The 26,272-nt window shown below is 41.2% G+C and overlaps 3 protein-coding genes across 9 annotated transcripts in view; 2 read left to right on the forward strand and 1 right to left on the reverse strand.

The window, feature by feature from the left end:
- Positions 1-517: 517 nt before the first annotated feature.
- On the forward strand, positions 518-10,167 carry si:ch73-95l15.5 (uncharacterized). 2 transcript variants are annotated; one of them, XM_058647611.1, is made up of 11 exons: positions 518-638; positions 2,771-2,978; positions 3,050-4,047; positions 4,474-4,620; positions 5,340-5,513; positions 6,940-7,044; positions 7,615-7,764; positions 7,870-8,037; positions 8,345-8,452; positions 8,983-9,174; positions 9,648-10,167. In XM_058647611.1, exons 2-11 carry the CDS (start codon positions 2,786-2,788, stop codon positions 9,750-9,752), a joined length of 2,340 nt encoding a protein of 779 aa, XP_058503594.1. In that variant the 5' UTR covers positions 518-638; positions 2,771-2,785; the 3' UTR covers positions 9,753-10,167. The 2 variants fall into 2 exon arrangements, with proteins under 2 accessions (XP_058503594.1, XP_058503595.1); XM_058647612.1 differs by lacking the exon at positions 518-638 and adding an exon at positions 702-856.
- A 1,603-nt stretch (positions 10,168-11,770) lies between these two features.
- Positions 11,771-16,865, forward strand: zp3d.2 (zona pellucida glycoprotein 3d tandem duplicate 2). The gene is made up of 8 exons (XM_058647613.1): positions 11,771-12,276; positions 13,039-13,154; positions 13,246-13,349; positions 13,825-13,999; positions 15,164-15,269; positions 15,370-15,458; positions 15,526-15,599; positions 16,444-16,865. Exons 1-8 carry the CDS (start codon positions 11,833-11,835, stop codon positions 16,845-16,847), a joined length of 1,512 nt encoding a protein of 503 aa, XP_058503596.1. The 5' UTR covers positions 11,771-11,832; the 3' UTR covers positions 16,848-16,865.
- Positions 16,866-17,448: 583 nt separating this feature from the next.
- The window catches only part of fli1rs (Fli-1 proto-oncogene, ETS transcription factor-related sequence), a 16,753-nt gene continuing 7,929 nt past the window's right edge, over positions 17,449-26,272 (reverse strand). For 2 of the 6 annotated variants that reach the window (XM_058647615.1, XM_058647618.1), the window contains exons 3-10: positions 25,279-25,448; positions 23,537-23,740; positions 23,006-23,083; positions 21,710-21,778; positions 21,573-21,635; positions 20,511-20,558; positions 20,207-20,293; positions 17,449-18,404 (exon numbers count right to left, since the gene is read on the reverse strand). In XM_058647615.1, the coding sequence (XP_058503598.1) occupies positions 17,881-18,404; positions 20,207-20,293; positions 20,511-20,558; positions 21,573-21,635; positions 21,710-21,778; positions 23,006-23,083; positions 23,537-23,740; positions 25,279-25,448 (1,243 nt within the window). In that variant the 3' untranslated portion in view covers positions 17,449-17,880. The remainder of the gene's footprint in view (positions 18,405-20,206; positions 20,294-20,510; positions 20,559-21,572; positions 21,636-21,709; positions 21,779-23,005; positions 23,084-23,536; positions 23,741-25,278; positions 25,449-26,272) is intronic. The other 4 variants (XM_058647617.1, XM_058647616.1, XM_058647619.1 and 1 more) reach the window with 4 other exon arrangements.

The raw sequence follows: 26,272 nt of genomic DNA on the forward strand, positions 1-26,272 counted from the left end.
ATACATCACTGCTGCGTCCTTCAGTAAGTTTAAATGTTTTATTTTGTGATGAAGTTCAGATCTACTGTAGCTCAGTGATGCAAACTTACCACACAGCAGGTAAATCTTAGGTATCAGGTATAGTCATGTGACTCAGTGTCAGTACCTCATACAACCACAGGTAAAAAAAGAAGAAGAAGAAGAATGTGCTTTTATGTTGGACCAGAGATTTGATTTTATAACTTTATAACTTTTAACTTTACACTAAACTGTGAATCATAGATTCTATTTAAATACACTGTGCTTTAGTTCAGTTTACCCACATATGCTGATAAGGTTAAAACACATATTAAACATGTGTTTGATTTCCTTAAAACGAGACAAATCATTAAACTTACACGTGTGACGTTGACATGATTTGCTCTCCTGAGTCATTACACACACACACACCGACCTCCCACTCCCTCCCACTCCCTCCCTCCCACGCGGCTCTGAACCAACAGGTATGAGCGATGACGTCACAAGGTGACTCCCTCTTCCTCGTGCGGCTCCTGTGCGTCAGCTCCCGCTGGGAGAAAGAACTCTCACTTTCATGTCGTCTCCTTCCTCGTGACGATCAGGATTTGTTCCTGACGCGTGGACGGTGCAACATTTGAAACGTAAGACCCACAGTGTGTGTGTGTGTGTGTGTGTGTGTGATTGACTGCGTGGAAGTGAAGTGTGTGTGTGTGTGTGTGTGTGTGTGTGTGTGTGAGAGAGAACACTGTCGCGGCGGAGCTTCTTCTGTCCGTGAATCGCTGCACATCACTTCCTGTGGACAGATCGACGGTGTTGGACTGTCTCAGTGTCTCACTGTCTCTGCTGTAAAGACACTGAGGTCCGTGATTCTGCTTTTTATTTCAATGATAAAGTTACATTATGTTGGAGTGAAGCCTCATATTTAATTACATTTGCGAAAAGACACTGTTTCAAGTGTCGAAGAGGAAGTTTTCATTCATCCACACTGAGTGAGTGAATGAGTGAGTGAGTGAGTGAATGAATGAGTGAGTGAGTGAGTGAATGAATGAGTGAGTGAGTGAGTGAATGAGTGTCACTGTCGGTCAAGGTCGACGTGTCCTGTGCTGAGCCTCAGTAAACACAGTGTCCACACAGAGGAGGGACAGCCCAAAAAACCCAACATTTAAAGCAACAGAGACAGAGAGACAGAGAGACATCAGAGTCTGTCTCGTGTTGAAAGGAGAAGGAGGTCTGCAGTACAGCGCCACCTGTTGAACACGGATGACAATCCTCAATGTTGTAGTGTTAAATCAACACTTAAAGAGTCTTTATCAGAATTCAGAATTCTACTCAACTCGCTGCACATTTAAAACTCTAAAGACGTATCACTCTGAATGTGAAATTCATTTGAGTTTTTTGACGTTAAAACAATTACGAATGCTTGAATTACACGTGAACGTTTGTTAGCTATTCTCGTTGTTAAGTAGGATAGTGTTTAAATTCATATTTGTATACAGTATAAATTCATCAACTAACTACCTGTCTGTTATTAAAGGAGACATTTAGCCTGGGATTTGTAATAGTGAGTCATTTAGAACTGTTAATAATTGTCCTCCACCGTTCATTTAGTGCATATTTATCTTAAATATATGGACAGATTGAATGCAACTGGTATTGAATGAAATATTAAATGTCAGATTACAGTCAAGGTTTGTGGTGAAGAGTTCAACAATCAAGGAACAGCTGGATTGTTGTGGTTAAATGACTAAGATCTGCTCCTCAACACACTAGACTAGAAACACAAGAATTCTCTCTTTACCTTTCTTTAACGCCTCCAGCATCACTCCCAGTGTTTAAGGAAGTTTGTTTGTTTCCGTTCTGTTCACTTTTATTTCCAGACCCAAAGTCTATTACATGATTGTTTGTGTGACTGAAGTTTGGATTGTTAAAGTCTTTATTATATAAAAGAAACACATATGTCTTTCCTCTCTGCAACAGTTGAAATGTCTACATGAGAACTAGTAAATAACATCATCTACATTTGACCTGATAATGAGCTCATTGTTACATGTATACTCTTATATTTATTATTAGTGTTTGGCTGGAATAAACCATTACAACTAAGTCGTTAGTTAAAGGTGTTAATCAGGTGAGATAACCCTTTACTTGTTAATACACTAAGAGAATTTTTTTTTTTTTTTTTTAATAATTTGGTTTATTTTTTTATATATATTTTTAAAATGTTTTTAGTTTATCTAACAGTTTTAGACCTTTAGTTGTATTGTACTGAATGTAAGAAATGTTAAATTAAAAAGTTAGAAACTGTCGTCTCCGGTCATCCGAGTCATTAGGTGGCGCTGTTAAGGAAACAAGTGGCCGTCTCCGGTACTGCAGACACGTACTATTGGTTTAAAGCTGCAGTACGCAAACTCATACGTCTTATCACATGATCAGATCACATGATCAGATAGATTCACTCAAAGTCTGAGTGGGTTTATCTGTAACTTTGTCCTTCTGTGAACGACTTTCTGAAAAGATCCAAACTGACCCGTGTTTTCAGGGGGGCAGTAAATGTCCACATCATAGACCAGTCTCTGCATATCTTAAAGATATAAACACTGTATATCACCTAGTATATCTTAATGCGTATGGACAATATTCAGCAACATTATATCATAGCGCGTAGTTTCCTAATACAAAAAGAAAATTGCACGTTTGGTTTTTGCTCTTTCTTAAACGTCCACTACAGCAGAGCCACAGCAGTGAGTCGTGTTTGTTCTGCTTTCATTCACAGAGAGAACATCTGTTCATGATGTCATACAGAGGAAAAAACGACTCGTGCCGCATATGTGGAGGTGCTCTCCAAGGCAACCAAAGGCGCTGGCTGTTTGGAGGCCACAACAAGAAGCCTGGTCAGCCTGGTCAGCCTGGTCAGCCTGAGACCCCGACAGAGTCTCTAAGAGGAGGAGGCGTGTTCCGCTCCTCCTGCAGCAGCCCCTGGGGTGAGTCTGGAGTTGTTGCTCGTGTGTTTGTCGGTCGATGATCCTGAAGTAAACATCATGTCTCTTCACAGGCAGCACATTATCTCTTGGTTCTTCTGGGTCTCTCTCCAAGTCCCATTCATCGCTGAGCTCCCCGTCCAAAGCGGTGGATCTGCTCTCCGTGTTGACCCATATCCTCGGCCAGTCTGTGCCACGGAACACTGATCACGGGGAGTTCGTATGTGGCAAGTGTGTCTGCGTCCTGGAGCGTGTGTTCAAGTTTGACTCTGTGATAGCCCGGGTCAGGGTGCTTTCATCAGAGCGGCTCCAGAAGCTGATCCAGGAGAGGGACAAGATCCGACAGTGGGTGCGCCATAACTACTGCCAGAGACACCCGCGGGACTTCCACAGCCGAGGCAGCACCAGCGAGGAAGAGGGAGACGCAGAGAAGGAAGGCTACAGGGAAATGCTGAGAGAGAATATGGCTCTGTCAGAGTACGAGTGCTGGTCTGATAAGTGGGACACGTGTCCCTATTTCATAAGAACAGGTAAAAGATGCAGAAAGGGCAAAGGGTGCGAGGGCTGTGACTCGGTACGAGTGTCCGACTCAGCATATGAGTCTGTTTGTGGAGTTCCTCGCCGCTTGACTATGCAACCCTTCTCCCCGTTGGCGTTGTCGCGGGACAAATCCCAGAGCATGCCGCTGCACTGGCACAAGGTTCCATTCATCAGCTCCAGCCCGGCGTCGCTGGCCGGATCCAGAATGTCCTCACGAGCGTCCTCCCGTGCCGGCTCCGTTCAGTCTTTGGACTCCCTTGATGGCAATGACCCATTTGACTCACCAGGTGATCACACAGTCAACTTTGTGCTTAAGGAGCTCAGAAGGGTTGAAGGGAAGCCGGTCAGTTCTCCATCAGGGAGCAGGATCCCAGTTCTGGGCAAGAGGGACGCGAGGTTCTCTGGAAAATCTCCGTCTGTGAACAGGGTGCTGACGTTTGGTGAGGTGGGGAATGGAGAGGAAGACGTAGATGAAGAGGACGGGGACGTCTTAACAAAGCTGAGGGATGAGTTCATGCCTCTTCATCCAGAGGTGATTTCTTTATCTTTATTTTCTGTCCCTGCTGCAGACAGTTAATGTGAACTGTAGAGGAATGAACCTTCAAATGCTGTAAATATTGACACAGTGTGTGATCCTGTTCCACTGAGACCAGCCCAGTGGAACAGGATCACATGTTACCTGCCTTAGATCACGGATGTCCTTTAGCAAGTGTGCTAATCTCAGCTTATTTACAGTGATGCTTGAGCCAACCTGTTGAATAATGTGCACTGATAATAATGATAATAATAATAATAATAATAATAATAATAATAATAATAATAATAATAATAATGATAATAATGATGATGATGATAATAATAATAATAATAATAATAATGATGATGATGATAATAATGATAATAATAATAATAATAATAATAATAATGATAATAATAATGTTATAATGTGTCACTGCAGCGCACTGGTGTCAGGGGCCATCGTGCGGTCAGGCACCTACGAGGCCAGTTGGACCAAGCTCTGTCCCAGATCAGGATCTTGAAGGCCGAGCTGGATCACGGCAGACGAGGAAAACCCACTGAAGTCAACGGGTCAGACTGGACACATGTAAGCAGTTCTGTCTGTTCTGTTTAAAAATACTGGAAATCAAGGTAGCTTAGCTTAGCATAAAGACCAGCTCTGATGAATGATGAATGCAGCAGAACCTTCCAGGGAATACTGTGTGTGTGTGTGTGTGTGTGTGTGTGTGTGTGTGTTGAGGTTGTTGGGTGGACTGTGTTGTGTCTGTTGCAGCAGGGTGTGTTCACAGTTCCTCATTTACAGGTACACACACACACACACATACACAGAGGAATGTTCCCTGACCAGTGGAGTTTGCCCTGAGCTCTGCAGTCTCATGACAGACGATATCATCAGCATGTTGTGCTCCGTCAGAATGAGGCCGACTGTTGTTACTGTTGTGAACATGAGCAGTAACAGCAGGTTGAAGTGATGACACAGTTTCTGAAACACTCATATAAAGTGACTTTATTACCTTTGTTTGTCCTCCATCTGATGCTCGATGGAGAGCTTTAGATGTTTGTGTTAACACACACACACACATTAATACATTATATGTGATAACAAAAGTTTCTGTTTGTGAACTGAAGAAGGGAAGAATATGCACAGTAGACTGGATTTATTCATTTTTCATTTATTTTCTTACTAAAATGCTTTATAAAGGCATTTCAGTGTTTGTTTAAATTCATTTGAAATTTTACAAAACATTAACTTTTCACAGTGATGAATGCCACAGTGTGACACTGCTCTGACCCTCTTTTGTGCAGCTGCTTCAGGAGGAGGGTGGCAGCATCAGCAGCAGCAGCAGCAGCAGCAGCAGCATCATCATCAGCAGCAGCAGCAGCAGCAGCATCATCAGCAGCATCATCAGCAGCAGCAGCAGCAGCTCCCTGCTGCAGAGCCTGGGTTCCGCCCTGCACAGCCGCGAGCGCCTGATTCAGGTGAGGTGATGAGCAGAGCCAGAACTCATTCATGAGCACAACATCAGGAATGTGGTTCACCTTTGAAGTCGCTGTGAACGCCCTGAAAGGGGCGGTGCCAAAAATGTGTTGTCTTCATTGTTGTTTCACCACATATTGTGTCACTGACAATAAAGTCAATGCTCTATATTTAGATACTTATATATTTTATTACATTAATACTCTACATTTATATATTTATACATTAATACTGTACACTTATACATTTATATATTTATACATTAATACTGTACACTTATACATTTATACACTTATACACTTATACACTTATACATTTATACACTTATACATTTATATATTTATACATTAATACTGTACATTTTATTACATTACATTACATGTCATTTAGCAGACGCTTTTATCCAAAGCGACTTACAATAAGTGCATTTAAACATTTGGGTACAAATAAGAGCTAGAAGTAAGTAAGAGCTTCAAGTAAATCAAACTATGAACATTTATATATTTATATATTTATACACTTATATATTTATACACTTATACACTTATACATTTATACACTTATACATTTATACACTTATACATTAATACACTTATACATTTATACATTTACACTACAGGTTTCCACGTTGACTCACACATTCATGCAGTGCATGGTTCCCACTCATAAGTTGGGTGACACGTCTGCGTGTTAGAGGCAGGAATCAAACCTGCTTTACCACTGAAGCACCACTCCCTAAAGAACTATGTTTTCTTAAGCTTGTCGTATTTTTAGCTGCTATTGCAGCAAAGATGAAATGAACACGGGTTCAGGTGACTGTGCACACATGTCGCAGAGGCGTTCTGTCCACGCAGAGATGGTTTTAGGGACCTGGAAAAATCTCAGAACACCGACCTCGTGTTTCCACGTAGACGAAGAACACGATGACGTCATATTCCAGCTCTTTCATTGTCTTGTGTTTGGAGATTGTTTAACAGTCACTAAAGTCAGCCTGAAGAGAGTGTCGTTATCACGAGAACACAGATTAGAGACACACACACACACACACACATGACTCTGTGATGCTGGCATACCTAATCCAGGTTCTGTGTACGGAGAGATTTCCTGAAACAATGACGTCTACACGTGGAACTTTTTGAAAACGGCAAACAAAGACATTGATTACATTTGGTTTTCAACTCCATTCTGATTTATTCCATTACGACTGTTCATACCTGACAACAACAATAATAATACTAATAATAAACATTTTTGCATATTTGTCCATTTCAAAGTTGAGAAGAGAAATCAACACATTTACAGACTTTGTATTTGTAGAAACTCTCAACCTTCTTCTTTCAATTAATGCAGCAACATTCTTTCTTTAGACACTGCATCTTTTTAAACGTTTTTTGACCCACAGCAGACACTTGTGTCCTCTTGTTGCAGGAGTGTATGACTCTGATCAGAAGACTGTGTGAGGAGGAGGGAGGAGCCACGCAGCTGACTGACAAACTCACCGAGAATCTGAGGGAAATTCTCTCTGACAACAAGGTCAGAGCGAACGATGACATCCATGTGTGTCTGTCAGTGTTTTATCTGATGGTCGTCCTGTCGGCTCATGACATCCCACAGTTTTATATCGGAACTCTATGTTCTCTCTGTTTTCCATTTGATGCTGATGAACAGCTGGATTGTGTCTCGGGTTAGTCATGGTCAGCAGTACAGTGATATAAGTCAAACATACAGTCTCTATGGATACAAGGGAGTCAAACAGTTAATAACAATGAGAAGTTATCTTATTTTACAGCTTCTTGAATGGGAATATCTTCTGGTTCATTTGCTCCATAACAGAAATCCTTCAAACTGAAGAAGTTTAGTTTGTGGACAAAACTCCATCATCACTCAATTAACTTGTCAAACCTTATGGACCAAACAACCAACAACGGATAAATACAGAGAATTATTGACAGATCATTAGATTATGAAAAAAAAAGCTTAATATTATTATTTTTTATATTATTGTTATTATTATTATTAGCAATCATTTATTGATATTTATTGAATTTGTAGTTAGAATTGACAAATGTCATGTCAATAACTTACTGTGTGTGTGCTCTGCAGGCCGCTCTGCACACGCTGAGGACGGAAATCACAGAGAAAGAAAATAGTATGAAGAAAGAGATTGAGGCGCTGAGAAAGGCTGGGAGAGACCGAGAGAGAGACCTCGATATACTCACCACTGTGCTCCAGTGCAACCAGGATGTTATCAAGGTGAACACACACACACACACACACACACACACACAATCCTTCTACATTCAGGCACTGTGTACATTTGGACTTTGTCCCCAATCCCCACGGAGCTGCTTTCTCCAGGACTTGCAGGTGGCCCTGGCGGAGAAGGAGCATCTGCAGGAGGAGGTGGAGAAAGAGCGGGAGCTGTGGAGACAAAGGGACCAGGCCCTCGCTGCTGTCCAGCAGGAGAAGGACGCTCTGATCCGCTTCCTCAAAGAGGAGCTGCACAACCCTCAGAACAATGTGCAGGTAATACACCAAATAATATACTCTCTCATGTAAGGTTCATGTAATGTTTAATGGAACTGTGACCAAAGGAAAGATCCACTAGTTACTAGTTACTTGATAACCAATCAAAGTGCTTAACACTTAACACACACACACAAAACACGCCTTCATCCAGTGCATCAGGAGCTTTTCCCTCAGAAAAGAAGGAACCAGGGATTGATCCTTTAATCTTCCACTTAACCACTAATCCTCAGTGTCCATGTCCATAAATCTGCCTTTTAATAAACGATTATTACTGAACGTTCTTCCACTCACTGCATGTCTGCAGGTGAGCCGAGCAGCCTTGTTGGGAGAAAGAGAGGTAAACAGCGCCACCTTGTGCCAGGAGGTCACTAAGCTCACCACAGCCCTGCAGGAATACCAGGACATGGTGCAGGTGAGTGGACGATCACAGTCTTACACTCTGTCTTCATGTTTTCAATTTAGAATGATTTTAGTGAACTTACTTCATTTTGAATTCAACGTCAGGTTGTTAAACCAGGACAACTCTTTCTGGGATTTACCAATTCATAATTTTTGTATTCTTGTATTTATTTATTCATTTAATTATCACTGTTTGGTAAATGACCACTGAGGTGCTGGCACAACTCCTTGTTTCTGACCTAGAGAAGTTTGCAGTGTATGAATATGTATGAATATGTATGAATATGTATGAATGGTTCAGTGAACAGAACAGAAGGTTAAAAATGTCCAGACTGTGACACAACACTTTATGTTTCACCGATAAATGAAATGTATTTTTTTGGGCTGTCAACAGATTAAAAAAATAAAAAAATAATCTGACATTTTTAAAAGGTGTTAATCTAAGATTACTAAATAACTAAATGAGAGAGTAATCAGACGTCGACAGCTATACAAACACAGACTCAAACATGTCATCCTTTTCATTTCTGTCCTCGTCACCAGAGTCAGCAGCAGAAATACAGCGAGACAGTGTCTTCTCTGAGGACTCAACTCCGGGACACTCGGCAGGACCTGAGGGAGAAAGAGAAGGAGAAGAAGGAGGCGGAGAGATCCTGGCAGACCACCAGAGAGGACGGAGAGAGAGAGGACAGGAAACTGAGGGACAGTTTGGACAAGAGAGATAAACTCATCGAGGTAAACTGAGTGTTTCACAATCTTAATAGTTTGACGACACTGTGTGTGTCTCCATTGTGTGTAGGTGCAGGTTGATGAAGATTATAAACACAAATGTCTTCAGCAACATGCTGTAGTACATGTGCAAGGCCAGGGGGTGGCGCTGTAACGCTGCTGCAGAGATGTTGAGCAGTCATCTCACCTGCTGTTTGTTAATGTTTGTAACCAGTCTCAGCAGCAGCAGCAGCAGCAGCAGCAACACTTTCTTAATCCTTGAGGGGAAACTGGTTTCATTACATTTGCTCCTTCAGAAATCAAATAACTTATTAACTTATTATTATGATTAAATATGTATGTTAGGATATTATATATATATATATATATACATGTACATGATCTCAGAGAATGATAAGTCGTGAGTGACAGCGAGTGAAGCAGAGCTGCATGAGAGCAGAGACGTGTTCACTCTGACTGTGATCTTCTCTCTGATGCAGCGTATCCTGTTGGACGCTGAGGAGCGAGACCGTGTGTTCAGAGAGCTGCAGCTGAACCTGCACAACAAACCTCACCCTCTGACTGCCGTCAAACACACTCTGTGATCACTCATACTTTTATACTCACATGCAGCAGCTGCGACCTCGTCGTGTGGACAGACTTCATGTTTAGCAGCGTGTCCTGTGACCACATTTACTCTCATGTGTTCATGTGATACTAACGTTTGTAATCGCCTCGTTTAGAAGGAGCAGGTGTTTTCTTCTTTTTTGAGAATCAGTGCAGTGCTCGTCTTATCACTGTCTCATTCAGTCATATTTTTGTGTACAGTGCTGGTTTGCACTTTCATTTTCTGCTTTTAGATTTGTCTCATTATTTTAACTGTCTTGTAATTATTGTGATATGATTCTCACGTCTGTCCATCAGGGTTTGTTTACATGTCTTTACATGTCCATTTGTTTTGTCGGGGACATTTTCTGCGTCTTCTTTCTTTTAGCTGAGAATTAAACACTTATGTCTATAGATGCTGTTATTTCATTTCACTCTTATCATTAATGTGAAATAATGTTTTTCCTTCAGGTTAAAACGTCACTTTGAGTCAGAGAATCAGACTGGTCGCAAGTTCAGGGTCGAAAAATACATTTATTTTACTCCAGGAAAACACACACACACACACACACACACACACACACACACGTATGTGTGCATTTGCTTACATACTTTGACCTGCATAAATAATTACATTTAAAGGATGTATATGTTCATACACATGCATCTCTCTCTCTCTTTTCTTCTTCTTTTTGTTTAATGCTGTAAACAAGGTCTTCCTAATGTGCAGTGTATACATGAACGAGACACTACATGTATCAATGAAATTCACTTCCTTTCTGATAATTACTGAGATCAAAGTTTTCACTATTTTACAATCAAACATTTTGATAAATATTTTCTGTGACCCACTCCAGACCCAGGTCAAGTTTCTGTTTGTTTAAATGACCTGTATTTTCATATGAATAGATATAAAATAGATTTCTTATATTGCTGCTTAAATTCTTTTTATTTGATAAGAAGAATTCTTTATTATTGACATATTCTCGGCGGTCAGGGCGGCCGGTGATGAGCTCCGCTCGTGTCCAGAGCAGCGTCACCACGACCACCGGAGCAGAACTGTCCTGGCCCAGTGTCGCCACTGTCTCCCCACACTGAGAGTGACCTCAGTGAGGCCAATTCCTTTATTTATGCCATAGACTGAAAACATGTGAAATGAAAAGATGAACATTTCAGCTTTTACTTCCAGGTATTTACATCTGGATCTGACACACCACAGAGAAGATGGCACCTTTAGTTTGAACCCAGACTCCTGGAGAAACGATTGTGGAGCAATAATTAAATAGTGGTCGTCAACTTTAGGAAGAGAGGAGAAAAAGCTTGTCATGAATTTATCGTCCTCCCACAAACAGTAGATGCATAAACACAGACATGCCACATAAGCACACATCCACCATTAGGGTCTTCTGCGTGTGTGGGGGGGTCATGACCCTGAACAATTCCTAATGAAGGACTGTATGTCACAGGTGGACAGAGGTGTTTTCTGCACCACAGTTACATATAAAACAAATCATTAGATTAGACTGAGGGACATGTGACATGTATGTACATTGGTTTTCTTCATGTTATGCAGGCCTGTAAAACAGTTTGTTTTTATCTTAATATAAATACAATCATTTGCTGACACCAGACACACATGTAACATGTAAACATAAATCTTGTGTACATTACTGTCAGTGCTGTTGAAACTCATATGTGCCATTTATGAAGGAAAATATGTCTTTTCATCATATTTGACTCAGTTTAAACCACAAGAAAATACATAGTTAACTGTAATATTGGAACATATGGCTAATTATTATTATATAATCATTTTCGTGGTGCATCATCATCATCATCATCAATAAATGTCTATAAACGTTTGAACTGTTCGCTGCAACATCACGGTGTTTCACTCCTAACTGACAGTAAATGAACCTCCAGCAGTTTATTCTGAGAACTTAACTTCAGAGTAAAACAGTGGGCGTGTCCCTGTGATTGTTCACCAGGTGTTTTTAATTGGGACTCAGGTGAGCAGCACACCGTCAGCGATAATGTCTTCAAGTTGAGTTGGATTAAACACATGTTTATTCAATTTAAATGTGTCATTTGGCTCACCTTTCGTTATTTCTTATCTTACCGTTGATGTCTCCCGCTGATGGAGGAGCACCGCGACATCACACCGAGCACGTTCTGCCCCCGCCATACCTCCACCTGCCCGTGTTCGTGGACTCGAGTGTGCCGCTGGTGGAGAGGGAGCGCTTCTCTCCGGCCAGAGGCTCCGGACAGGAACCTCTACCTGCGGCCGTGCGGGAGATCCTGATCCCGACGGAGCGGCCCAGCAGTCCGCTCTTCGTGCGCGGTCCGAATCCCGTGAGGACTCGGTGCAAGATGAACAAGATGCACGTGCAGGTCGACCGAAGCTTGTTCGGTACCGATGAACCACGACCGCAGCTCCGGCTGGGCTCGTGTGAAGCCAGTAACCACACGAAGGATTTCCTTCACTTTGAATATGAATTTGGCACGTGTGGAGCCACGCGCACGGTGAGTTGGAACACATGCATGTTTTTGTGATGTCAGGTGATCAGGTGATTACCCAGGTATATGTTCCTATTACATTTAGGTAAGAATCAAACCACTGATGACGTCACAATTTTCTTTTTTAACTGTAAAAATCATCTTGCTGTCAAAACATCAACACAAATAATGCAATGTTGGAAATGGATAAATTACAGCATTGTAGAGTAGTATATGCTGTAATATATCCATTTTCAACATTATTTGTGTTCTATATTTTAATAGAAAGAAATTAATCAATGAAGTTAAATATTTAAAATGTGAAAAAAATAACAATATATATGCATTAATTGCAGGAAACACTGTAGGAAAACTGCACATGTGTAACTGTTATTACGTGTGTAACTGACATGTGTAACTGTTATTACATGTGTAACTGACATGTGTAACTGTTATTACGTGTGTAACTGTTATTACGTGTGTAACTGTTATTACATGTGTAACTGTTATTACATGTGTAACTGTTATTACATGTGTGTAACTGTTATTACATGTGTAACTGTTATTACATGTGTAACTGACATGTGTAACTGTTATTACGTGTGTAACTGTTATTACATGTGTAACTGTAATTACATGTGTAACTGACATGTGTAACTGTTATTATGTGTGTAACTGTTATTACATGTGTATTACAGCCATACACTGTATACATTCTTACTCGAGTGTCAAGAGGTTAAATTGATCAATTAGTGAAGCTGATTTGATTGATGATTTTCTTCTTTGCAGATAATTGATAATCAAGTGGCCTACTCTAACACGCTACGGTATGATCCACCGAAAATCCAAGGACCAATCAGAAGAGCTGTGCCCTTCTTCCTGTCTGTCGCATGTTATTATAACAGGTGAGACTGAATTATGTGCCAAGTTCTTTTGATTTTATTACATAAAAAAACTAACATGACCACTTTTTTCTGTGTGTGTGTGTGTGTGTAGGTACCAGTACTCGTATAAAATTGGCTACAAACCAAAGATGCAGATGCATAAGATCTTCAAATCAATGAAGAACAGGGCGAAATTCACTCTCACCCCACGAAATGGTAAAATGTACCAAAATAGATCTTGTCTCTTATCTCAGTGACTGAACTAGGCCTTAATCTTTCAATAGTCCCGTTAACATAGTTCAATTCAAACAAAATATTTTTTTTATTTTTTCTTATTAAGAAATGTCCGCCTCAAATGCAGGGACATGCAACTGAAACTACGTTAAACATTCTTTTATATTCTTGTCTTTCGGCCATGTTAGATGCTCCATCACACCTCAGGGTCAGGGTCAGCCTGATAACGAGCTGTTTGTCTGACTCGGGTGTGATGGAGCAGGAAACACTGTGTTCGATGTTCAGTTTGTCGCTGCCTTCAAATCCACATTGTGTTTGGTTGTAGTTCAGTGAATTGTGGCTGATCCCTAGTTAGTAAGTGGGTGGTAATATTATTATGATATATACTGTTGAATTGAATTGAATTACTGTGGAGCTGCCGTGGGTCTCACGCCTCCTCCCTCTTGTTCCTGTTCAGTTAAATGGGAAAGACTCTTTCCGTCGGATCAGTTCGTGCTGGGAAAGCCCATGTACTTTGAGGCCGAGGCGGTCTCCATTTCTCCAGACAAAAGACTGTATGTCCACTCGTGTCATGTGACTCCTGATAATTCCCACACCTCCAAGCTTCAGTTTCCTGTGGTGAAGAATTTTGGGTAATAAACATGTCACTCACAGAACGTTATTGTCACATTCACACTAGTCAAAAGTTTGGACACACCTTCTCGTTCAATAGTTTTTCTTTATTTTTATGATTTTCTACGCTGAAGACGCCCAAACTATGAAGGAACACATGGAATTATGTAGTAAACCAAAAAGTATTTAAGAAAGCAGAATGTCTTCCTCTGACAGCCGTGCACACTCTTGACAGTCACTCAGTCGGCTTCATGAGGTTTTCACCTGGAGTGGTTTTCCCACAGTCTTAAAGGAGTTCCCAGAAGTGCTGATCACTGATCACTGTGCAGTCCAACTCATCTCAAACCATCTCAGTTGGTTTGAGATCAGGTGACTGTTGAGACCAGGTCATGTGACGCAGCACTGGCGCTGGTTTTGAATAAATCATCAACAGTTTCACCAGCAAAGCACAACTCATACCATCGTACCTCCTCCATGCTTCACGCTGGGAACCATCCACTCACCTTTCCTCCTCTGGTTCTTACCATGATGTGGATTAGAACTGTTGTCAGACCTTTGAACCACATCACAACTGAGCTTTTCCACTACATGGTACCAGCGCAGTTTTTTTTTTTGCTTTTCCATTAGCGGTGGTACCTGAGGCGACAGGATGTGTGACGCTGTCGGACTGCCGTCCACTGATTGGTCAGAGTGTCGTCACGTGAGCGCGACGTCTGACACGAGAATCAAAGCCAACTGTAGATGAGTTAAAAAGACCGAAGAGTATCTGGTGTATTTAACGGTGTCTCTGCTGAAAGCCTGCGAGCGTGAGCCGCGTCACAGTCCCTGCCGCTGGATTTCACTTCAGTAACTGTGCTCTGCTCGTGCACGAAGTACTGAACAAGTCTTTTTAAAGAATCTAAAAAGAGTTTGGATGTCTTCAGTATTAATCTACAACGTATTTTACAACTGAATGAGAAGGTGTGTCCAAACGTTTGACTGCTACTGTGTGTATATATATATATATATATATATATATATATGTATGTATGTATGTATGTATATATATATATATATATATATATATGTATATATATATATATATATATATATATATATATATATATATATATATATATATATGTATATATATATATATATATATATATATATATATTAGATCTTTTTGTTTCTTTCTCATTAAGGTGTATGACTGAAAGCAAGGAAGGTCACTCTAGATTCATCCCCTACAAAAACAACATAGTCCGATTCACTGTGGATGCCTTCTTGTTTAAGGGAATGACAGACCAGGTGAGCAGAAATAAGTGTTTGCTTATTTTCTACAGCGTCTGTTTAAATTGTTGACGTCAAACATTGTACTGATGACAAATACTGACTTTAATCTCTACAGCATCTCTACATGCACTGCAACATATCTGTGGGCACGTCGGTGCCCTCGCCAACAACAAAGTCCTGCAACTACGACCCAAAAGCAGGAAGGTGAGTTCATCTCTGACGACGAGATCACAGAAAATTGATCGATTCTTCATCTTCTTCTTTTTCTCAGGTGGGTGGAGCTTTATGGACCCCCCTCAGTCTGTAGCTGCTGTGACTCCAATTGCAGCTCTGTGGCTTCTACAGGTGAGACATCGTTCCCTTCACTTTCTGCAACGAAACCTTATTTTCCTTCATTTTCATCTGAAGTGAAACTGTAGTGCAGCAAAAACCTATTAATGAACCTATTTAAACAATTTCCCCCGGGGATTAATAAAGGATTCTGATATTAAAGACCTCAGTCAGTATCAGTATTTACATACGAGGCATTTGCTTTGGATATTTACTAAAACATGCCTGTCAAAGGTTATCATCCATCTGACTGGTTGACAGTCAAAGTGGACAACTCTAAAATGTGTTCACACTCCACTTTTATTACATGTCAGTTCTATTATTACTGTAAGTTATATAATTATAACAAAATAACATGCATCCCAGCTGCCCCCTCCCTCTGCAGCCGTGGTCTGAACCTTAAGTTATTTAATCCATTCAAACAATTTTCTAAATGAACGTCACAAAGCAACAACATGTATAAAAATGTGTTTGTTTTGTTTTCTGTGACGTGTGCCACTGATAAATGATCTATTCTCACACAGAAGTCTTGTCTAAACTTAAATGTTCTCATATATCAGAAAACAAATCACTCAACAGTCAAAGCACAGCTTGGGTTTTTTTTTTTTTAAAGCATCAATGACATTTGTTTCGTTTGAGTCATTTGCATATTAATTTGTGGGTGGAATAAGCTGCACACTCTTTACACACAAGGCCCCTGGTAACTGAAAATCATCATTTGAATACCACACCCGCAGAGATTCAGTTTCGAGGCCTCCGCCCCTTTGACTTCACCACACTGACATATGGAATACGACCAAGAAAAAAATAAGCAAAATAATCCATATTTGATGACAGATTTCTGATTGTGTTCTCACAGCAAAGACCAAAACAATCACCAGCAAATTGTGGACAATAAAGCCTGAAGTGAGAGCCTCCACAATCCCAAAAAGGACGATGGTTTCCACCTCCTCCACCTCCTCCACCTCCTCCACCTCCTCCACCACCACCACCACCACCACGACCTCAGCAGCAACAACAACCACAGCTGCACCCCGACCAGGGACAGAGGGAGGGGTGACTGCAGGGGGCACACAGCTGCAGGCTGGAGTGAAAGCAGAGAGCACAGTGAAGGACATGGACTGGCCCTTCACAGGTGGAGGGGTGACGTGGGTCGGGTTGGAGTGGGATCAGAAGCTGGAGCAGGGCTCTGCAGTTGTGGACGAGGAGACGGTCACAGAACCACACAGAATATTCGAGGAAACCTTTGATTTTGACAAATAAAAGTGACATGAACAGTAACGAGTTCAGCACGTGTGGCTTCATTAACATCAACTGATCAACAAAGAGCAGTGAACTGCATGTGTGTCCACGATCATATCATAAGGCATCAACATGCCAATAATGTAACATCGTTTCAGCGCCATCTACTGGCAACAGAAAATAAGTCTACAGTAGAGCAACAATCAGCAGTTTGTTTCCACGACATGTGAATGCTTCACTCCACATGATGAGCAGAAATAAAACAGGATTCAGAAGAGGTTCAGGATTCATATCCTCAGATTATAAATGAATAACGTCCAAGAATATTTAAACAAAGAATTCTATCACGGTTTCACTTTTGATTGACGGCTTGTTTCATGACGACATCATAGAAAATGAATGCTTCAGTTTTCTGATTACAACTGAGCCAAGTGATGTCACACACTCTCCTCTGAGGTCATGACGACAGATCAGCTGCTCTGTGTTCTTCATCAATTTTGATTCAAGACATTATTTTCAATTGGAAATCGTTTTGAATTGAAAATGACTTTTTAATCAAATCTTAACCCGAGGGAACAGAATTGAATGGAATCGTGAGATTCTGAAAGATTCACACCTCGTGTTCAGATACAAGCATTTATTAGCTTTACACCATGAATGACACGTAACAATTATTCTGTACAACTTGTCTTTTACAAATGTCAGTCACACTGGATGTGAAAATTACAGTTATGCTAACTATTGTGGCAATCACACTGTAAAGATGATGACTTTAGACTTTACAACAGCTTACTATCAAACAATATTCAAATAAAAAACAAACTTGGTATTATAACTGTATCACCGTTAATATAATGTCTTGAGTGTAATCAGAAAACTCGAGGAGGAGTAAGACGTTCATGTTTGTCCATGTGTAAGGATAGATGTGACAAAGACAACTTGATAATGCCCGTACAGAGCACACTGTAGCGTCATATCATCAGATCTTCAGATCGGGTTCAGCTCAGGTACGTCCTGCAGGTGTGATCCCTGTCAGCTGTTCACTGTCTTCTCCTCAGTAGTATGAGCTCAGGTGGGAGTGAGTGGCGGGATGCCTGGTCATGGCTGACCCAGGGTAGATGGGGCTGTTGGGGGAGTTCCAGTATGTGGATGGAGAGGCAAAAAAGTTGCCTGGGGAGACGGGCATAGGTGAAGGGTGTCCACCCATGAAGTTCATTTTGGGCTGGTGGCTGTGGTAGGGCTGCACGTAAGACATCTCCGTCTGGTACTTGACAATCCCGCCTTCTGCTGCGTGGTTCTGGTGCGCCTGTGAGATGCCTTGGAAGTCAAATTTGTAGGCATAGCGCTTTCCATGCACCTTCGTCATGATGTTTTTATCATAGTAGTAACGCAGGGCGCGGCTCAGCTTATCGTAGTTCATGTTGGGCTTGCTCTTGCGCTCTCCCCAGCGCTTGGCTACCTCATCAGGGTCGGTCATTTTGAACTCGCCGTTGGTCCCCTCCCAGGTGATGATGCCAGCGTTGTTGCTGTCGGACAGCAGCTCCAGCAGGAACTGCCACAGCTGGATCTGCCCCGAACCTGGAGGAAACAACGAGGAGGACAAGTTAACTGTGATGTAAACAGCTGTGTGTAAATGTGACGTAAACATCTGTGCGTAAATGTGACGTAAGCATCTGTGCGTAAATGTGACGTAAGCATCTGTGCGTAAATGTGACGTAAGCATCTGTGCGTAAATGTGACGTAAGAATCTGTGCGTAAATGTGACGTAAGCATCTGTGCGTAAATGTGACGTAAGCATCTGTGCGTAAATGTGACGTAAGCATCTGTGCGTAAATGTGACGTAAACATCTGTGCGTAAATGTAACGTAAGCATCTGTGCGTAAATGTGACGTAAGCATCTGTGCGTTAATGTGACGTAAGCATCTGTGCGTAAATGTGACGTAAACATCTGTGTGTAAATGTGACGTAAGCATCTGTGCGTAAATGTGACGTAAACATCTGTGTGTAAATGTGACAAGCATCTGTGCGTAAATGTGACGTAAACATCTGTGCGTAAATGTGACGTAAGCATCTGTGCGTTAATGTGACGTAAGCATCTGTGCGTAAATGTGACGTAAGCATCTGTGCGTAAATGTGACGTAAGCATCTGTGCGTAAATGTGACGTAAACATCTGTGCGTAAATGTGACGTAAGCATCTGTGTGTAAATGTGACGTAAGCATCTGTGCGTAAATGTGACGTAAGCATCTGTGCGTAAATGTGACGTAAACATCTGTGTGTAAATGTGACGTAAGCATCTGTGCGTAAATGTGACGTAAGCATCTGTGCGTAAATGTGACGTAAGCATCTGTGCGTAAATGTGACGTAAGCATCTGTGCGTAAATGTGACGTAAACATCTGTGCGTAAATGTGACGTAAGCATCTGTGCGTAAATGTGACGTAAGCATCTGTGCGTAAATGTGACGTAAACATCTGTGTGTAAATGTGACGTAAGCATCTGTGTGTAAATGTGACGTAAACATCTGTGCATAAATGTGACGTAAACATCTGTGTGTAAATGTGACGTAAGCATCTGTGCGTAAATGTGACGTAAGCATCTGTGTGTAAATGTGACGTAAGCATCTGTGTGTAAATGTGACGTAAACATCTGTGCGTAAATGTGACGTAAGCATCTGTGTGTAAATGTGACGTAAACATCTGTGCGTAAATGTGACGTAAACATCTGTGTGTAAATGTGACGTAAACATCTGTGCGTAAATGTGACGTAAGCATCTGTGCGTAAATGTGACGTAAGCATCTGTGCGTAAATGTGACGTAAGCATCTGTGTGTAAATGTGACGTAAGCATCTGTGCGTAAATGTGACGTAAGCATCTGTGCGTAAATGTGACGTAAGCATCTGTGCGTAAATGTGAGGTAAACATCTGTGCGTAAATGTAACGTAAGCATCTGTGCGTAAATGTGACGTAAGCATCTGTGCGTTAATGTGACGTAAGCATCTGTGCGTAAATGTGACGTAAACATCTGTGTGTAAATGTGACGTAAGCATCTGTGCGTAAATGTGACGTAAACATCTGTGCGTAAATGTGACGTAAGCATCTGTGTGTAAATGTGACGTAAACATCTGTGCGTAAATGTGACGTAAACATCTGTGTGTAAATGTGACGTCAGGGGGAAAATGGCAGCTCTTTTTTATGTGATCAGGTATTACAGGACCTTGGACAGCTTTCCTCTTTGACAATGAGTTTTTGTACGTTTGTTGTTCTTTTCCAACATTAATATGACACACATTACATCAGCTTTTGTTTTTATTTTTTACACCAAATGTGACCTTTTCACTGTGTGTCTTGGAAAAAGTGCGAGACAACAGGGCAGAAACCTACCCACAGGCCTGTGAGCGCTGGGGTCAGGGAGCTTGTATGGACTTTGTTTGCCTGTTCGGTTCTTGGATGAGCTGAGGGCTTGGCCTTCTGTGAGGAAACAGCAGGGCAAACAGTCATTTTTGGTGCGAGGGAAGCCAGATTTCGTGTTCGTGTAAGCGTGTGGCAATTGCACTGACACAACAGGTGTTGCTTGAAGTTTGCTTCATGTTGGAACTGCATGTGCTTATGTTGCCAAAGCAGACAGTGTAAAAGGCCTCATTGGTGTCATCTTTGTTTTAAACTTATGGATGATTTAGGTTCTTACCTGGGTTAGCTAATCGACTGCTTATGGGCCCTAGTGTCTGATAGGGGTCTGAAAAGAAAAAAAAATCTATAAGTACATATATGTACATATATATACATGTGTATATATATATATATATATATACATATACATATATATGTATATATATATTTTCTGTGGCAAATATTAATTTTAAAGTGAATGTTTTTCAAGTGTCTTCAAGATGAAATAAAAGGCAATATTATTATTATTATTATTATTATTATTATTATTCTTATTTAGCCACAGGCTCCTGCATTAATGAGGTCAAACAAAGTGGCTTCATTTCACCCATGACAGTTACACAGCCAGTGGCTCCACGAGTGCGTTCCACACCAAACAATTTCAACGACCAATGGAGGAATAGTTTGTTCATGTTAATGAATCATGTAGACGTTTGTGTACCATGAGGATTAGTATCACACATTCATATGAACTATAGCATTATTTAGTTCAACAGTTACATATCAAGGTGAACACTTCAATGAACTTCCTCAGACTGAAAGTGAAAGTACAATATTCATTTACTTATATAGTCATGTGATGTAGTAGAACTGATCGTTCCATGTGTTTACAGTCACACTATATACTGACTTTTCTTTTTGCAGACAACTATCGAGGCATGAAGAGTATTTACAGAAATAAGATGAAAAAGATTTTCAGAAACAAACCAGAAAATGTCACCACCAAAATCTAAACATGTTTTCCCTCCACATCCAGATTACATTTCCTTTACTTTTTTAACTGACAGACAGACAGACAGACAGACAGACAGACAGACAGATCATCTCCTACAGAGCTGAGGTTGAATTCTCTAAACAAAGAGCCTGGTACACATGGAAACATCAGCGTGGTGTTAGCATGCTGCTGGAAGCTTATTTTTAAGATAATACAAATAGTTTTGCAAGAAAGGGAAGGTTGAGATGACTCGAGGCAGGAGGAAACGAGAGAGACTGCAGAGAAGCTTCATGGGGTTGTGAAGGAGGACAAGATGGAGGCAGATGATCTGCTGTGGTGACCCCTGCATGCAAGGTGCGATCATACCTTGGACAATTCTTGGAGCAGGCTCCGTAACTCTTGTACTGTGATGGTGCTCCATGGAAGAACCTAGAAATCAAAAAGAAAACATGAATCATTTTCTTCAGCAAAACCTGGATCCGAACTGATGCGACTGCTCACACCTTTGGGCACCGCAGTCATGGTGTTTGCAGGCCAGCTGTTTCTGCGGCTGATCTCATCAAAGTCACTCTCTGTGCAAACACACAAAACACAATCAGACTGCAAGGAAGTCACTAAATACAGGTGATAAGCACTTTCTTGGGTGAGCATCTTTTTTGTTTTGGGTTCATTGGTTCAAACTGCCCCTGTTGCCCCCGCAAGATTGTGAATTGTGTCCCAGAAGCAGGACCGATATCTCCATTTCCTGTGCTGGTGCAGCTGTTTCCTGTATGAAACTTGCTGTTGAGTTCTTGTTATCTGACAAACAGCAAAGAATATTTCAATTGCATTAAAACAGTAACGTAACGCTCGTCAGACAAACACTGAGCTTGTGTAGAGACGATCTTTGTGGGAACATTACAATTCATCATTTTTAGTACACACACCAATTGTCCTCATTTAACCAGCACTCATCTGGGGCCTTGCTCAGGGGCAGCCTCGCCCTTGGTGCTGGGATTGAGCCAGCGACCTCCTAGTTCCACGCCCATTTCCCTTCCTTTTGGCCTTGGAAATGTCTGCAGAAGTTGCTCCTGAGACTCCAGCTCCGTAATAGAATCAATGGTTAATGTCATGTGAGAATGTAGCAGGAGAAAGTGCTGGAAATCCACAGTGAATGAAACAGTCTGAGGAAGACTCCTGAATTCAAACTGTGCTCAAAGCGATCGTTCACGTCTTCATGTTGCAGAGAAAACACTCAACAAAATCCTAATAATACTTAATAGTCTGAGAGAAGCAACATTGTCATCGTTCTGGTCACACTGTCGCTCCAGTCCTGCTCTCTGTCTCCTCCCTTATTCTGTTTATTCTGTCATTTCCTCCTCATCTTTACAAATGTGTCGATGGCAGAGTGTGTGTGTGTGTGTGTGTGTGTGTGTGTGTGTGTGTGTCTGCACACTACTAAGAGGATTTATATCAGGACAGAGTTTAGAATAACGTTGGACATATTTTTATACACACCTAAAAAATCCCAAACAAAAGACTGGAGAAAAACAGCTTTTACTCTTGATGACACTGTTGTAATTCCTCAGACACTATTTCTAACATAATGTGTGGAGGATTAGGTCAGATTAGGCATTTGTTTTATACGTTCATGTTGCTATGAGAGTGAGATTATACAGTATGACATCAGCAGAGCGCTGTGTGTGTTTCTGCACACACTAAATGATATATAATACGAGGCTTGTTGTGTTAAAGTGACTTTCCATGATCTTAAATGAACATCATGATGTAGTGGTGTAACGGAGGCTGGACAGTCTCACCTGCTTTCACCTGTAGTCTGGGCTGTTGTGGGGGTGTGTTGTTGGTTGGAGTTGTGGAGTATGAGAATGTAGGGCTACCTGAAGCAAAGACATGGCGTGTACAGGTCAGTACAGGGCGTGGTTGGACCAGGTACTGACTGAAGATCAGCATTTTAACATCATAGTACACAGGAGCTGTTGATCCACTGCTGCCTCGGGTCAAACGTCAAACGTCTTATTTAGTCACTTTGCTGAAATCCTCCTTTCAGATAAGTGACACAAACTTATGGAACGAGGCAGCGGGAAATCAGCAGCGCTATGGACTTTGGTGCGAAGAGTGAGCGGTTTATAAACTTAAATGTCTTTAAAAGAAAATGATTTCAACATTGAAATATAATAATGATTTGATGGATTGTTTCTTTAAATTCCACAGTGAACACACAGTGAACACACAGTGAACACTGACACCTGTTGTGTTGAGTGTTAAATGTTGTTCTTTGTTGACTGTGACTGGTGAAGAGCGTCAGTGACATCAACAGAACAAAGTCTTACTCTGCCTGAGGTAATTGAGGTGCGAGAGAAGCATGTCTGCGTTGTAGGCTGACGTGAGGCGCATCATGTCGTCCTTGGTCATCTTGCACAGGGCTTTTCCGTCGAGTGCCTGGAAGAGCATGACGTCCACCTCCTCCAGGACATACTCCTTGATGGCCCAGTCCAGCCACTGCCGCACGTGGTCCTGGGTCCACACCTCTGGGTCTAGCATCACACAGTGGAGTGTTTAGACAACAATGACCTTTGACCTGATAATAATGTCCTACAGCTATTCATTTAAAGGTTTATGTGGAATATGTGACACGTCTGAGGAACCAGAGATCAAACATGAGCTTTCCATCCAGTCTTTTAAATTGGATACTGAACATATATAAAGGACAACAACTGGGGTAACCTAAGGATTAGCAGAAAGAAAACCCTTATATAAATCCTTAATTCTTATATATGTTATATTATATTATATATTATAATATTCTGATTTAGAACACAGAATCCCAACAGACACGCAGGAGATTTTCTTTCCTCTAAGAAATGAAAGGAATTTTCCAACCTGTTAGTTAAGATTCAGATTTTGTATATGATTTAAATAACATACATGACATGAAGTTGTAATCAAATCAAAACAATAGATCAGGCTGTAAATCAGAGTCATGATTTCTATTGTGATCTGTGTAGAGAGTTTGGGGAATACTGTCTGAGAGGACGCAATAATCACTCGTCTGATTCTGGGAGGAAAACTCACTTCCAGTAGCAAACAATGTCGTGTGAATGCCAGTAATAAAAAAAAAGAGGCAAGAGCAGCGGAGGTGACGAGAAGACGCCGCGCCCTCAGGTCCTGATTGTCCTCTGTCCACACATTCCTGCCATGATGCAATATCCAGCAATTCAATTATGAAGCTCTTTAACTCCGTCCCTGAATCTACGGCTGAACCAGTGAGTGGCAGCAGGTACATGTATGTGTGAGTATGTGTGAGTCCACTGAGAGGTATTCATTCATGTACGCGTACGTGTTCATTCACGTACGCGTACGTGTTCCTTCACGTACACGTCATTTATTTTAGAAAGCTGATGGGACTCTTTTATTTGGAATCATCGACCACTGAAGCTTTTCTCCTGCTTTGAAAACTTTATGGACCGTTTTTCATTTAGGAAAAACACGATCATTGCTTGAGGGTGTTGTAGCTTCTTCATAGTGAAATATAAATATACACTTCATATAAATAGTTAGCAGCTATGGGACCTACGTGAGCGAATCATTCCTTTTCTGTGTGTTAGAAACATGAAGGCCGCTGCTCTTCCTCATGAGTGAAGAGGAGTCGAGCAGGTCAGCAGGTCGTCTTCAGACTGAAGGTTGGGGGGTTGATCCCCAGCTCTGCTGCACATGTGTTCTTAGGCAAATTGGGCCTAACAGCTATGCCAACAGAGTATGAATGGGTGTGTGAGGCGGGGAAAACACTGTATATAGATATGCTGTATGAATGAGTAAATGAGTGTGAATGGATGAATATATGACACATTTAAGTGGTCAACAAGACTTTAAACAGTAAATGATATTATTGCATATACTGAATCCTAATGGTGAACACGGAGATCTTTATGAACTTCTATTTCGTCCTTACAGCATGAGTCCAAGTGGCACCAGGCATATTATTCAGCTGTGGGACGTTAGTGATATTGTGATGGAACAGTGTGGTGCAGTGATGTGTGTGTGTGTGTGTGTGTGTGTGAGTGAGTGAGCTCACCTGCAGGCACAATGACCCTCTTCTCCTCTGTGCTGCTGCTGCTGGGTGGTGTGGTGGTCTCAGGACTGACGCGAGGTTCTGCGTAGGAGACCTGGTACACCATGGGTGCCCCGTCATTGCTCATGTGTCTGGAGCGTTTGGTGACACTGCAGTCAACCGGGGACTCAGCACTGAAGCAGACAGAGGAGAGCACACATCTGTCACTCATTCATGCAAACGTTTTGTCAGTAACAGAGAAAAGATTTGAAAAACACAACGACTGAACTCTTCAGAGAGAACTCTACATCACAGTCATGACGTGTATGTATCAATGTATTAAACGCCTGTTCACTTTAATATTATATATATATATATATATATATATATATATATATATATATGTTAAGACATTTGGCAAATTCAAATAATCATTAAACATATTACACATGATTCCATTGCCATGAAGCTGCACTTCAATATAAATGTTACATCTTTTCTTCAGTCCCGTATCAACACACACACACACACACACACACACACTGTTAAATAATAATTCACTTAAATATTTGAAGGTAAACTCTTTGCATGTGAACAGAAATGTAAATTAATGGCACAGAACTGTGAATAAGTTGGATGTAACTTCAGTTTCTACAGAATTAAAAACAAACAATATTGTTCAGTGACATTCTTATATCACATCGACTGGATACACGTTCCAAAATAAAGAGATTAAAGTGAGAATAATCACCAACAAAGAATTGGTTTCCATGAGAATGTCAGAGATGGTTTGTATTTATATAAAGTTTATATAAATGTCCCCTCAAAGATGCTTTACACGACATTCACTCACACATCATACAGCGCATCACTGTCAAAAGGACATTCCCTCTTAAGCCTGTTTTTTAGGTCTCTGCTCGAATATTTCATACTCATAATAAAATGAGTATATCTCTATTGGAATACTTTTGGTGTCATAGTAAAGGAAGAAATTGTGGGATTTGTTAAAATGTGTAAA

The sequence above is a fragment of the Solea solea genome, chromosome 13 (genome assembly GCF_958295425.1).
Source record: "Solea solea chromosome 13, fSolSol10.1, whole genome shotgun sequence".
NCBI lineage: Eukaryota > Metazoa > Chordata > Actinopteri > Pleuronectiformes > Soleidae > Solea > Solea solea.

Coding starts and splice junctions, on each gene's coding strand:
- si:ch73-95l15.5 (XM_058647611.1), top strand. CDS start 2,786: ATGATGTCATACAGAGGAAAAAACGACTCGTGCCGCATATGTGGAGGT. Junction 7,765..7,869: donor GCAACCAGGATGTTATCAAG/GTGAACACACAC, acceptor TGCTTTCTCCAG/GACTTGCAGGTGGCCCTGGC. Junction 8,038..8,344: donor ACCCTCAGAACAATGTGCAG/GTAATACACCAA, acceptor GCATGTCTGCAG/GTGAGCCGAGCAGCCTTGTT.
- zp3d.2 (XM_058647613.1), top strand. CDS start 11,833: ATGTGTCATTTGGCTCACCTTTCGTTATTTCTTATCTTACCGTTGATG. Junction 13,350..13,824: donor CACTCTCACCCCACGAAATG/GTAAAATGTACC, acceptor GTTCCTGTTCAG/TTAAATGGGAAAGACTCTTT. Junction 15,459..15,525: donor TACGACCCAAAAGCAGGAAG/GTGAGTTCATCT, acceptor TCTTTTTCTCAG/GTGGGTGGAGCTTTATGGAC.